This window comes from Colossoma macropomum, unplaced genomic scaffold (assembly GCF_904425465.1).
Source record: "Colossoma macropomum unplaced genomic scaffold, Colossoma_macropomum, whole genome shotgun sequence".
Classification (NCBI taxonomy): domain Eukaryota; kingdom Metazoa; phylum Chordata; class Actinopteri; order Characiformes; family Serrasalmidae; genus Colossoma; species Colossoma macropomum.
In genome coordinates, this window is record NW_023494800.1 from 14728482 (window position 1) to 14742661 (window position 14180).

General features: G+C 38.3%; 1 protein-coding gene across 1 annotated transcript; it reads left to right on the forward strand.

Moving 5' to 3' along the window:
- The first annotated feature begins 713 nt into the window (after positions 1-713).
- On the forward strand, positions 714-9107 carry pold3 (polymerase (DNA-directed), delta 3, accessory subunit). The gene is made up of 12 exons (XM_036588934.1): positions 714-827; positions 2355-2410; positions 2493-2595; positions 2707-2746; positions 3030-3162; positions 3502-3757; positions 3982-4054; positions 4152-4332; positions 5221-5330; positions 5529-5614; positions 5817-5892; positions 8453-9107. The coding sequence occupies exons 1-12, from the start codon at positions 771-773 to the stop codon at positions 8671-8673; spliced, it is 1392 nt and encodes a 463-aa protein (XP_036444827.1). The 5' UTR covers positions 714-770; the 3' UTR covers positions 8674-9107.
- Positions 9108-14180: the final 5073 nt, after the last annotated feature.

Sequence of the window (14180 nt, forward strand, 5' to 3'; positions counted from 1 at the left end):
CCAATTGTTCAAAATTTCCGCATAAATGCCTAATAAACATTTATTCAGAGTGCTTTGATGCAAAGTGCTCTGTTCCAGAGAAACTTACTTAGTCAGAATTGCTCAAAGCAGTAATGATAGGAACCAGACGTCTGAAGAGCATAATGCCTCTTAAAGCTCCTTCACAGAAAGTTATTACATGAAATGGTTATGAATATTCTGCCTTATGTCTGGGCCATGTTTGAACCCATTCATGGTGGAGGGATACATGCAGGGTGCTGTAAGTCAAAACAGTCCCCAAAGAAAACGTATTATTTCAGATTGAACACTATTTTACCATCATCAAAATTACATATAAAAACCCAAAACCCACAAGACACGTGCAGGTTCACTGGTGATTTTGGATAGTAAATAAAATGTCCTATCTGCATTGTGGGCACTGCTCTCCTGGTTCCTGTCACCACCACTGTAAAGAAAAACAGAGTAGGAAAGTTTCTCTACAGTGAAGCATTTCACATTAAACCACTCTCAATGACTTTGTTTACAATTCAGTGACTGAATTAAGCAGAAATTTCCTCTTCAGGGGATGTGCAGGGTAGTCCCGCTTTTTGTGAAGTCTCACTCACTCAGCTCAGCAGGTGGCGGTAGTGCACCATACGTCAGCCTGCCAACGGCCATTCACACAAAAGCAGCAGCCGCGGAAGAAGAAGAGTCGCGAGCCCACATGACAGGAAGTAAATAAAATTCCCGCGTTTCCCACACAGCGGAGTGTGTTTCGGCTCTGAGCGACCATGGACGAGCTCTACTTAGACAACATAGACGAATATGTTAACGATCAGAATAAAATTGTAAGTTGTTTTTAGTACTGTTTTCAGACCAAAGTCTCCGTTTATTCGCGCCGAGCTCGAACATCCAGCTAACTTAGTGCTGCAGGAAAGCGACAGCATGAGGACTCCGGATCAGAACTCAGCCTGTCAGGACTGTCTGATTAAAATCAGAATATCTGAGGAGGTTATAGTGTTTTTTACGCCGAGCAGCTGTGTTACCTGATGAATTTACAGTCAGCGTCTTGTATTTTCCTGTCAGAACATTATTTAGCTAGGTTAGCTGTGTTAGTCCTGCATGATGGCGCCACTCTTTCATCTCCTTGCAGCATGAAACGTTATAACATTTCATGTTATTTGGTGAGTTGTCCCTGATCAGGATATGTGAACAGGAGATGTTAGCTGCTTGTCCTCGGCTTTAGTCTTGTCACCATTATGGACCGCGAGTGAACCCTTAGATAGATAAGCTAGCTTGGTTATATCAGTTTGACAATAACTTAAACTTTGAAGAGCAAAGATATTAAAACCAAGTAAAACCAACGAGAAGTGGATCGACACATGCATGGTGGAAACCCATGATCTTACCGGGATGTGCTGAGGGCATTCCGGAAACACAGATTAAGAATTGGCAGGCAAGAGGAGGGATGAGGATGATGATGCTCGAATGCTTTTCTCTCGGGTTGCACCAAAGTGGTCATCTGCAAGGAACGAAACCTTTCTAACAGCATTGGGCTTGTTGGATTGCTATACACAATGAAATGTCATTGTATACTTGCATTTGCAAAAATAAAAAAAAACTCGAAGACATAGATTGTAATGATTGTAGATAAGCCGTACTTTGGATTAACCTTTGGATGACATAAATGGGTGATACGTTAAATGGAAGATAAATAAACAACATAGCCATAATGTTGAAAAATATAGAAAAAGAAATTGCTCTCTTGGCCTGAATTTTAGCACATAGTTGTTTTGCTGGTACAGCTAAATTGGTACTTTGCTGTTAAGGTTGACAAAATCAACAGATATTTCATAATATGTTCATAATTCAGTGACTAACATTTAATCCAGGTCATTCAGAGTAGTTTAATGTAAAAATGATCCATTGTAGAGAGACTCAGGTTTCTTTACAGTGGTGGTGATAGGAACCAGGGTTATGATGTCTACAACACAAATATAGCCATTTTATTTACTGTTTAAAATGACTAGTGAACACCAAACATGTCTATTGAGTTTTATATGTAGTGTTGATAATGGTAATACACAGGTAATTCAAACAAAAAAAGTTGTTTTGCTTTACAGTAGCCTGCTTGTGTCACCACTGTGAACAATTCTGAGTAAGTTTCTCTAGAATGGATCACTTCACTTCCACCCACTCTGACTGACCTTGTTCACATTTAAATGATTTAATTATGCAGAAATTTCAATGAAGTCTATTATTATTGAACCTATATGGATGTTTTAACCAGTTATCAGCTGGTGCTGAAAAGCTGCCAATGTTGTCATGCATTCTTAGTAGGTACTAAACTTATTGTGATGATTTTGTTTAAACAGGTCACCTACAAATGGCTCAGTCTCACTCTCGGTGTGCATGTCAACATTGCTAAACAGTAAGTCTTTGGTAACAATCTTAAATCTCAATTCAACAAATTGTTCTTGAGATGTGCCAACGTTGCTGTTGATTTGTTGCAGAATGCTTTATCACTACCTAGAGCAGAGACGCAAGGAGAGGTCTGGAACTACGCTGCATGCCACCTACCTTGTATCTGGAAAGTGCTCTGAGAATGGCAGTGTGGTAAGCTTGACCACTCGAGTCCTTTATGAATTTGAATCAGGACTTGTCAGTATTACAGATTTTGTCAGAACACAAAATATTCCTGAAGAGAGTTTCTGTCATTCCTTTTAGTGTTATAAGGTGTCAGTGGTGCGTGAAGACCAGCTTGAGGGTACGTTTTGTTTATTTTTTAATTACAGAATTTTGAGCAATCTTTGCGACAAAGCAGTGGTTAACATATTGCAAATTAATCTAATGAAGACAAAGTTTTATTTGTCATATACATAGTCATACATGGTACAACTAGCAGTGAAACGCCTGGAAGACATTTGTCTTTATTAAGTGGGGAGACTAATGTTCAGCTCAAACTGTTATTTAAGTATGTAATATTTGTATTATGTATTAAGTATTATTTAAGTTTCTCATTCCTCTATGATTGCATGTTGCTTTTCCAGATACGAAATCCAAGCTGGAAAAGACTATTAGTGTGCATGTGTACAGCATCCAGAAAGCTGAGCTGAAGGACAGCAGTCCACTCTACAGTACAGACTATGATGCTGTGAAGGAGAACTTGAAAAATTGCAACAAGTAAATGATTTTAAAGCAGTGTTTCCATGCATATTATTGTTAAAATCATGTGGACTGTTTAAAACAGTTAAACATAGGAACATTACGATAATGGCATTGTGCAACATTGCCGAAACTTCTGTCAGACCAGGCTGTTTCTGACTATGCCTGATTCTTTTGCTTTAAAAAATGCATAGTACCTTATAAGAAAAATATATACCTTGTACAGATCTCTGTAAAACCATTAGTGCATTAGTACTTGCATGATATGGAAAAATAGTAGTAGAGTCCTACTAACATTTTAAAAGCATTATACAAGCTTCTCAGTAATGTATTCCAACACAGTCTCACTGTTTACAGGTACAGCGCTATCCGCTGTGCAGCTGCTGTGCCACTGTCCCCAGCAGAGCTACAGAAAGCTCAGGAAAAGGTTCAGGCCACTGTACTGGACAAGGACGCCACTAAACCAAGCCTGATTGACCACACGGCTGCTGCTACCAAACCAAGTGTTAAACAGCCTAAAGGCATCATGGGAATGTTTTCCAACAAACCTGCCCCAAAAAGTGAGCAGTGTAACAAAGAGGTGAAAACAGAACAGAAAGATGATACCTCTCCAGTAAGTATATTTTTTTGGACATTTTAGTTTTAATATTATTTCCACCTTTTGTTAGTTTTGCGACTTGGCTTTAACTCAGCAGATGATCCACAAACAGCTTCAAAGCTGTCATTGTCAACTGTTATTCTCTTTCAAGGCTTTTTATTAAAAAAAACAATACTCTTATGCTTCATGTAGGAATTCTGATGGAGCTACCTTTGCTATAATTACCATTTATGTTTCAGTCTGAAGGACCTAAAACTAAGGCATCCTCCAAAGCTAACGCTATGAACAACTTTTTTGGGAAATCAGCAGACAGTGAGTATACTTGTTGTAAGTCTCTAAAACCTTTTTTGAAGTGTCCATCACCTGACTCTCATTTTTGAATGTAACAATTTTTTTTTGTTAAATGCAGAAAAAGTTATCACTGACAAGCCAGACAAAAACATCAAAGAGGAGACAGAAGGATCTCAGCCATCAACAGATGCAGTGAGCACCAAACCATCTCAGTCCTCACCCAAACCTAAACAGGACATAAAAGAGGAGCTACTGAAGGAGTCTGCTGCAGTTAGAGGTGACTCCAAAGACACACGGAGGTAAGATTTAAACTTTTACTTTGTGGATGTTTTTGTAAAGAGCATCAGGACAATGTCATGCATAATCCCTAAGAGAATATTACTCCAGTTTTCTATCTTCCACTCTAAAGTCCCTCAGGAAGTAGCATATTATGTAACTGTTTTAGAAAGAATTCATCTACATTACTGTCTGAGGCACCTAAGCAAAGCGCTTAAAGCCATTTAAATGGGCAACAAGTGTTTCCACTTGTAAAAATACTGTATAGAGAATACATACTGATATTAATACAGTAGAAATTAACAATAATGTTGAGATGATGTGAGCTATTTAGAAGAACACAGGTTTGGTTACAGACTTCTCTTTGATGTCCTCAGTCATAATATACATTTGCTAAATTTTATCAGCACACTTGATTTAATTTAATGAAGCACTGATTTGTCAAACTAGGTATTGGATGATAACTGCAAATTCTATTGGGCTGTCATTAAGAGTGTTTTATAAGTGGTTAGGTGAACAGCATTGACATACATAAGATCACTGTTTAATAATGTATAACAGGGGTGTCCAGTCTTATTTGCAAAGGGCTGGGGTGGCTGCAGGTTTTCATTCCAGCAAAGCAAGAGATCACATAATCAGTTGTTTGACTGAAACCAGACCAAAGAAGTGGAATCAGGTGTGCGCCTGCTTGTTTGGAATGCAAATCCGCAGCCACCCGGCCCTTTTGTGGGTAAGATTGTGTACGCCCCTGATGTATAATGTATTAATGTTATTTTAATATTTGATTGTATTGATTTTGCATTTATTGTAATATTAATGTTTTTCTGAACACTTAACACTAATAAGCTTTGTGTGTAATTTAATGTTGATGGCATGGCTGCTATTACATTAATCTGAAAATATTTAAACAGTAAAACGAAGCGTATTGAGCATTCAGACAGTGAAGATGAGAAGGTGGACAGTCAGAAGAAGAAGAGACGGAGAATAAAGAGGCCTCAGCCTGACAGCAGTGATGACGAGGGTAGGAAAAACAATCATGCGGTTTCAAGTCTGGCTTTTATGAACCAAACCAGATAATAGAACTTATGACTGCCTGCATCCTGAAATTAAGACAAACAAACAAATGAATCCACCTGCAGGGACAAAAGACGACCTGAAATATTATAGTTGTTCTCTGTGTGCAAACAAAGTAATTGACAACATTCATTCTCTCTCTTAGTAATTCCAGATTCTCCACCTGTGCCTGAAGTGCAGACGCCAAGTCCCGAAAAGCAAGTAAAGAAAGAGCCTGTTTCACATCAAGAGGTGAGAATTCTCAAACAGATTTTCCAGCATTATAACATGAGCATTATTAGCATCAGCAAGAAATAGCCACCTCCCAGAGGAGCGGACTCTGAGTAAAGACTGGTTTGTTGTTTCTGCCAGTTATTGTCAAATAGTACCAAAATGAAACCATCCTTCTTTTCCTTCTGAATTTTTCTTGAAAATCTTATGTTTTATCTTCCAGGTTTCAGAAGGAAGAAGGAGGAAAAGAAGACGGGTTTTGAAGGCACGTACATTTGTCGACGATGAAGGCTGTATGGGTAGGAATAATTTTACTTTTTATTTATTTTAGAATGTGCTCAGAGATCACAGAACAATGTTAAAATGGATGATTTTAATTAAGTAGTGCGCACTGTCAGGACGGAGAGTTTTGACATTTATGAGAATGGTCAGTTCGGAATTCATGTGTTTTTGTTTCACTGCACGTGCACCATAATTCAGTGTTAATGAGTGTGTTTACATGCACTTAATAATCTGATAACTGCAGAAAATCATATTTTTTGTCCATGATTTGTTCAGTTTGTTAACATGCACTTGGGTGATAAGATATAGAGAGAAAACTCGCAATTGTCATGCCGTGACTTTGCCAGAAAATATGAATATACATCATCTAGAAGATGAAGAATATTGCAATTTTTCATTTCATCAAGGATGTAGTTTATTCCAGGATTGCTTCAGAAATTTTGTAGCCATCTTGGGGTGCTGTGTTAAATGCTGCTTGCTGTTTCTGGGACAGTGCTGTGTTTTCACAGAGGCACAGACTTAGAAAATTGAAAAGTCAGATTAAGGGTATACATGCTCTGAAAAAGCAATTCGATTTTTAGAAAACCGATAACGGCCTTTGCCTGATGAATTTGATCATTTTATTGCTGTGCATGTAAACACACTCAATGTGGCAGCAGTGCCTAACCTGAAGTTAGTGCCAGTAAACGCTACAAAAGCAATGCATCTGACCCTTTTTTGCCTTTATCTTGCTCTAATAATGAACAGCTGAGAGCTGTTCAGAGCCAGTTATCTTTGCAATGAAGGCTTGTGCTGGTTAGTTTGCTGTTCATTAAGAACGTGGGTTATGTGATGTTATTGATTAGTATGTGCGCATGCAGGTCATTACAGGACACTGGTTCATTCACATTACTGGCAGATTTGAGACGCTTACCTACACAAATGTAAACGATTGAGAATGAAACGTCGAATCTGAGCCAAAAATCTGAATTGAGCAGTGGGGCTTGTAGTTGTAAGATATTTAATTTAGTGCAGGACTTGAACTCTTGAACATCTCAGAATGAGTACCGTCTTTTGGCATTAGCGAAAAGATTTATCAGTTTGCTGACGTGTAACATCAATAAAATACATGCAGTATTGTCTTGTCCAGTAATAAAATGCATTGTATATTTCTTTTGGCAAAGTTACTAAGAGTAAACACAATGGTAAGACAAGGCCGTTCACGTCATGTTGTTGTATTATATATTCATCTGAAGAAAGGAACTCTCTGGGAGTGAGAACACTAGCAGAAATGTTTTTTCTGGCAAGCTTGGACTTCAAGCACTGGTGTAATTTTTATGTTTGGCAAAACGAAAACTCATCTAATGTGATGCAGCGCCTGATGCCAGCTTCTTAGTGTTCATGGAAAGAAATGGAGAAAGAAATACTTTATAAGGTCCTTTATGAAAAAGAACTTCTACAGGGACTTTTATAGGCTAAGTAAAGTCACCCAATTACTATAATTTACTATAGGATGCTACACAAGTATTACTGCATTACTGTCAGATCCAAATCATGTATCTTTTTTTTTTTATAATTTCATTTTAAACCATCAGACAATGCTAGCTGCCCTTTGCATTATGTAAACATTTCCATTATGTATGGATTATGGAAATGGTCCACATTTACTTAATGCAATGAGATTATTTTCCATTAAAAGTTAAGAATTTTTTCGTTTCCTTTCTGTTTTGGAGGTATACACTATAGACGTATAAGCGCAAATAGATTATTATAGCAGTATAAGCATTAGAAAGACAGACGTTTAGGCACTAGAGATTATTACTGACATATAGGCATTATACAGTTGTATGCAAAAGTTTGCACACCCCTGGTCAAATAGCATGTTTAGTTAACACCTTCTCTATAGAACACACTTTTGCATATTTTATTGCACATTTACTGTTTATTTGCTGAATTTAACATATTGAAAAAAAATCCAAAATGTGGCCTGCGTAAAAGTTATAGGACAATGTTTTTATTTTATTTTATGCATATTTTATGTCAAACAAGCCAATAACTAGAAATTGTGCACTAAAATTTGCAGACGAATGCCATATTTAACTTTGTCAAATCAACAAAAGGTAATTTGACTGGTGATATTTAAACTTGTGCATATGACTGTAAATAAATATATAAGTATAAACATTACAGATTATTATAAAATTAAGCACTTCAATAATGATACAAATAAGCACTTCAATAATGATCTACCTTTCTTATATATAAATATTCATTATTGAAGTATAAGCACTAGATAATTGTGTACACACTAGAACTAGAGCAGCACAAGCACAATAGAATATATAAGTATAAACAGTGTAGAAATATTTTCTTATTCTATTGCGCACTTTCTTTGTAAAAGCTAAGTTATTAATAGTTAACATCTTTCTGTTTTAGACAGATTCATTTTTCTGTTATGGGCTACATGCAAGTAAAGAGGGAATAAAATTAGAGAGGCTGTGCTTTCCAGGAAAAGGCTATTGCAACTTGAATATTATCCTTACTATCAAACTGTGCAAATAAGCTCAATTTTATTCTTCTTTTTCAATTTTAACCTAGTTACTGAGAAGGGCTATGAGACCGAATCCTATTCTGAGAGTGAAGATGACTTCAAGACCACACGTCAGCCCTCTGAGGATTCAGGCTCAGTCAAGCAATCGCTTGGAAAGAGAGAGGAGGAGAAAACGTCCAAGGGGAAGAGTCAGAAGAAGGCTCCTGCTGCGGCTGCAAATAAGTCATCTAAACAGGCATCCATCATGGGATTTTTCCAAAAGAAATGAACTTACCAAAGGCTTCCAGTGACCTTCCATCACTGATGAAAAGCAATGGACGTAATCTTGTGCTGGACATACATAATACTTTTTTTCCATATTAAAAACTCTCCAGAAACAACTAGACTGCCTTATGCACTTAGACATGCTTGGTGAACAGTACAGCATTCCACCAGTAGAGGTCCCTGCAGTGCTTGTCTGGAGTTGGTCAGTGCTGAATTTTGTCCTTTGCTATTAAAACTGTATGTAAAGGAACCACCGAGATGCTGGGAATATGCTTGGGACACTTACAACTATATGCCATACAAAACCTCAGGCGTTGTACTTAAAATTTTCCTTCACTGCTCAGTGGAGAACATCTTGAGCCGGAATGCTGTGTTTTTTCATCTTGAATGTCAGTCTGTTGTTTCATTGATAGAATAATAAACTTCACTTTGTAGTAACACCTTTTGTAGTTATTATAACACCAATGTTCTCCAGAACACTGTCCAAGCCGAGTTCTTTGAAGTCTTTGTGACTCATTAATTGCCATATGTAAATGCTTGTGGAAGATGTTTTTTGGAGGGAAAAAAACAGGATATGATAAATTCAGAAAGCATGCTTCCTTTTTTTTGTTCATTTTTTGGTTCTTGCAATTTGTGTTCTTGCTGAGGGTGAATGTTTTCTCTGTATAAGTTTACATTTCTACATGACATCAGTCTCTGGCACCATGGTTGGCCTGATCTCTGAGGTTTTGATTTATTAAAACAAAACTGACTGCTCGGGATGGCATGTCTCTGGAAATACGCACTGAACTCGGGCAAAGCCTCTCTGATCTAGTGCCACAGACATGAAATTGAGCTTTTTGTGCCAAACCACAATTTTCCCCCATAACCTCTTTTCCCCCCCCCAGAAGTCTGTAAACTTGACTTTGCATTTAGTCAGGGTTTTATCTTTGAGCAACACTGATGACAGAGATTAAATGATCAGCTGTATGTTGTTATAAAATTACATATTGTTGGAAACTAAGTAGGAGAACTGTCTGTTTTTGGGCCACTTTCATAATGAAATGTTGCCCCCTGACCTTGCATAGTAGAACTGGTTCCATAGTAATAACGAAAACATTTATAAATAAAAGTGAACTGTAACCCTGCCCTGGTCATATGTTCATCCATAGCTTCCAGAGCATTACCCTTGACAGGCCTCCCCTGCTGCATCCAGTGGCAGCATGCGTGAGGTGCCTGCCCTGGATCACATATCGTTCTCTTGTTTAAAATACTAGGTGCCTCTGTGTCTGAGCAAATCTCTAGCTCGATTGCATGGCTATCTTCGGAAAAATAAGCCAAGCTACTTCAAAGTGCTCTCAACTTGGCGTTGCAGTGCAGGAGTATGATTAACTGTTTCCAGGTTCATCTTCAAAGGTGTATTCTCCTTAGAGGATGGGCTGAGCTACTTCACAACATCTCCAGTTCCCAAATTAATAAAGCACACACACAAACAGTCTTACATCAAAACAAAAAGAAATCAACTGAAATCAAAACTCCTGTCAGACAGTCCAGGTATCATCTTTATGCTTCATATTTATGAAATATTGTAATCCTTTTTAAACATTATAAAGAAATATACAGTATCACAACATTTAAGGTTGCTAACAGAAGAAGGGCTAGAAAAAACAGTAAAGACATTTCAGATGCTTCTGACCATCTGAGCAGGATTAAGCATATGATGTTGAAACTCATAACTGTGCTGTTTACATACAGTGATTACATCTAAGAAAGAAAAACAAGTCAAAATTTCCTTATCTTGCTTTCCTCCATTCAGTGTCATGGTTTTGCCCAGCGTACGATTTCAATTATATTCCTCTTGCACAGCCACACAGATGTGGAATGCATTTTTCAGCCCAGGTGGAATAAATCAATAGGCATTTTCAAAATATATCAAGTGAATCCACATTATTAAATTCAAACTGGCCTTGGGCAGTCGGTAAAGCCATTAAATATGAAATTGTCTTAGAACTTCAGATTTTGCTAAAATACAAGATTGTCTCTTTTTCCTGGATGAAAATATGCAGCTCTACCAGAATCAACACTCTTCTACCGAGCTTTCAGAAGCGTTGCCCACACAGAAAATCCTTTAAACCTCTAAAACTGAAACGTATGGATTATACTGATATTTTTAGGGTTTCCAAATATATAATAAACCCTATGAATTTTGGATGTTCTGTTTGCATTACTATGTTTTTTAGTAGTTTGTGCTGAATTTGTGCTATTCTTATTATTAAAGGCTGATAAATGACCTCATATTAGCCTTAACTTCTCAAATGCAAGTTATAATTATTATAATATTACAATATAGATAAATACTGTAATATGTGGAAACACTGTATATGGGGCTACACAACATATACATAAGCTTTTCATGACAGCTGACAAACCTATATAGACGTCTATAAAAGTTACATTTCAACAAGTGTCAGATTTCATAACTGCTGAGGGAAAGTCACATTAAAATGACAAATACAGCCTTTATGACAAGAGATGCTTGCTGGTATACAAATGGTTTCTTAATGTTTATGTAGGTTTCTCTCAGTCACACAAGACCTATGTAGGTGTCATGTAGCCCATCAGTAATTACCTAATATATTGCTATACAATATTATAGTTATTCTCATCAAAGAATCAGCCAAGTAAATACACATACCTGTGTTTTTTGACAATCCTTTCTCCTGCACCAAACAAGAACATATTTAATAGAGCACTCAATGCTGAGCTATTCGTTTTTGAAGTCTTTGAGAGACAATTTATTATAAAAGGAATCTTCATGCACGATACAGAGCATTTGGTGTATGTTTACACCAAAAATTCACACAGTCTGTCATTTTTATGTTCTCATTTTATGGACAGTAAATGAAGCTGTAACTAACCAAACTAATTGCAAGGCTTCACGTCTCTGATACTGTATGCTGCCTGTGGCTGACCCAAGGCTGGATGAGGGCACATAAAAACTTTACTGCCTCTCCAAAGTTCTTGTTTTTATTTGGAAGCTGTGCCTTTTAGATTAACTGCAACAAAATACATCAAACACCAATAACTCAACTTTCAGTTCTGATTTATTTTGACAATCCCCCCCTCGTTCTGTGCAAGCAGAACCCAGAAAAAGTAAATCATTGTGTATTAATTGAAAGCAGACTTTTACACATGGTCTTCTGACTGGGTGATATAATCGTAGTTGGCTGCTGGAAGATTTCTCTGGGTCCAAATTGGAAAATATGCAAGACATGGTTGGAAATGAGGCAGCACGCATTACTTCTTTGGGAAATCTTTCTGGGAGCATTGTCTCAGGGACTATTCTGGGGCATGTGCAGGTTTGAATCTGCACATCTGGAATAATCTTTGCAATCAAGCCTGAGAGAAGCTTGTACTTCACCGTTTTGGATCAAAAACGTAAAGCTTGTGCACTATTTAAGAATATTATTAGACGGTGTACATGCAAGTCCCTGATTGCACCGCAAACACTTTACCTCTCATTCATCAATCTGTCACATTAGTTGACTGGGCAGTGGGATAGCCATTCATCATAATCCTTTTGATATGACGTTCGTGTGGAAATTGTGGGTTGATTACCCTGTTTTCCATGGCAAAGGCTAAGCAATCTGCTTTCACTCACTTCAGAATGCCGGAGCCACTAATGTTCAGCATTTTAGAGTTTACTTTCATACTGGCAGCACAACTGACGCCCTGCAAAGCCTATAGAAAGAGGTGAGGAAAGCCTAAACAAAGTCTTCTAATATAGCTCGCAAAGTGTGCTAGTACCTTCCATCTGCCACTCTATTAACTTTGAGTGTTTTTCCTGTGTGAACCTCAAACAGTGGGGATCAGGAAAAGCATACGGATGACTGAAGTGTTTATGACAGGCGGCTCAGTATTGTCCGTACCTCCTTGGCATGGTTCTGATCACTGGCTGAAATGATCGGGGCCAACTTAATTAAGCAGAGGGAGAAGGCGTAAAAAAAACAGCCCCCTTAAAAGATTTCGGAAGTATTTTGATGGCGCGTTAATTCAAGGGTTACTCGAACACCTTAATCAGCTATGAAAGCAAACACATCTATCAGAGTTAATTACCTTAACCCAGTTTGGCTCCCTTTGAATCAGAAGGCCGTCTGATTGATTTGCAATGCTTCAGTTCCTCAACGGCTGTGAATCTGTGAGGCACCGTGGAGTGCAGCAGCTCGGGGCCAGAGATTTTACATATTCATTCACAGTCTACCCACCTGCCTTAACCCAACACAGCGCTCTGCAGCACCAACTCTGAAATCTCCCACTCAGACCCATTCGGTTCTTTTCCTTAGACCTTAAATAACTATTAAACTTAGCCTCCCTAGTATGTTAAGATAATTTCCATTATAGCCTTTAATAACAAGAAAATGAGAACATACGCAGACTGCCACATCAAGGTGCAACTGAACCACTCTCCTAAAAGATTTAAGGCTTTAATACAGCCTGTAACAACGGGCAGCAAGGCTGAGTGGGCACGCTCATACAGAGAACTGACCCCTCCACTTGATTTATACCCAATGACTGCCCCCAGCTGTTCAAATTGCCAGAGCCAAGACTAAGCATGCATAGCAGAATTGGCCAAACGCTATTTAGAGGGAATTCAAAACCTCCATCCAACAATGAAGGAACCTTGCAGATGCCAAAGATGGCAATGTTTAAAATCAAGTTTGTGTTCCAACAGCAAGTGCTGAACTCTCGAGGGAGCCAGAATATTCCAAACCTCATCAGATCTGCATATATAATACACTTACAACACCTTATATTAGGTTCCTTTATGTCTAGTCATCAAGGTGTACGTTTTTTTTTCATCGCTCAACTCATTGCAAAGTAATGTGTGAAACAAACACGACGCACTACAGACGCACACACACTGAGAGTAAAATAGGAGCGCGGAGTAAAATCCTCTTTGTCTCCCTTTGAGCCATTCAAAGAGAACAAATTGCCAGAAACTGTCAGATCCAACAGCCAGCGGAAATAATTCACAGCTTCATTGTGTGACTATTAAGGTCTGCAACTGAGGGGCTTCTGTTTCAAAATATTTTGTCAGGCCTTCAGTGAGAGATGAGCAGCACTGTCTGGCACTATGTGTGAAGCCAACACAATGACTCATTGTGGCAGAGAAGGGAGGGAAAGTGGGCTTTCGGGGTTCAGACAGAAGGGAAGGGATATTAGTCACAACTCTCTGAACTTCTCCAATCTGTGCTCGGTGGCCAGGCTCAGTTCACTGTGATGAGCATGGCCGCCGAACAAAAGTGGATTATCCTCCACCTGGTGACCTGAACAAGACTGTCGACAAGCAGTTCACAGGCCTGGTCCCTCTGAAACTCGGCTTGGCTGTGGAACGACATCTCCATTAACCAACAACCCACAGAGTAACTGATGGCAAAGCCATTGAAATACTGTCTGCTTGTGATTTGTCTCAACAGGTGGCTAATACTTCGGCTGATTATATGTGCTTCAATTTTCTGGAGAGTGTTAACA

What these genes read in the sequence shown, in the direction of transcription:
- pold3 (XM_036588934.1), top strand. Translation starts at nt 771, where the DNA reads ATGGACGAGCTCTACTTAGACAACATAGACGAATATGTTAACGATCAG. An exon ending in GCTCTGAGAATGGCAGTGTG is followed by an intron (nt 2,596 to 2,706) that starts GTAAGCTTGACC and finishes CATTCCTTTTAG; the next exon opens with TGTTATAAGGTGTCAGTGGT. An exon ending in AGAAAGATGATACCTCTCCA is followed by an intron (nt 3,758 to 3,981) that starts GTAAGTATATTT and finishes TTTATGTTTCAG; the next exon opens with TCTGAAGGACCTAAAACTAA.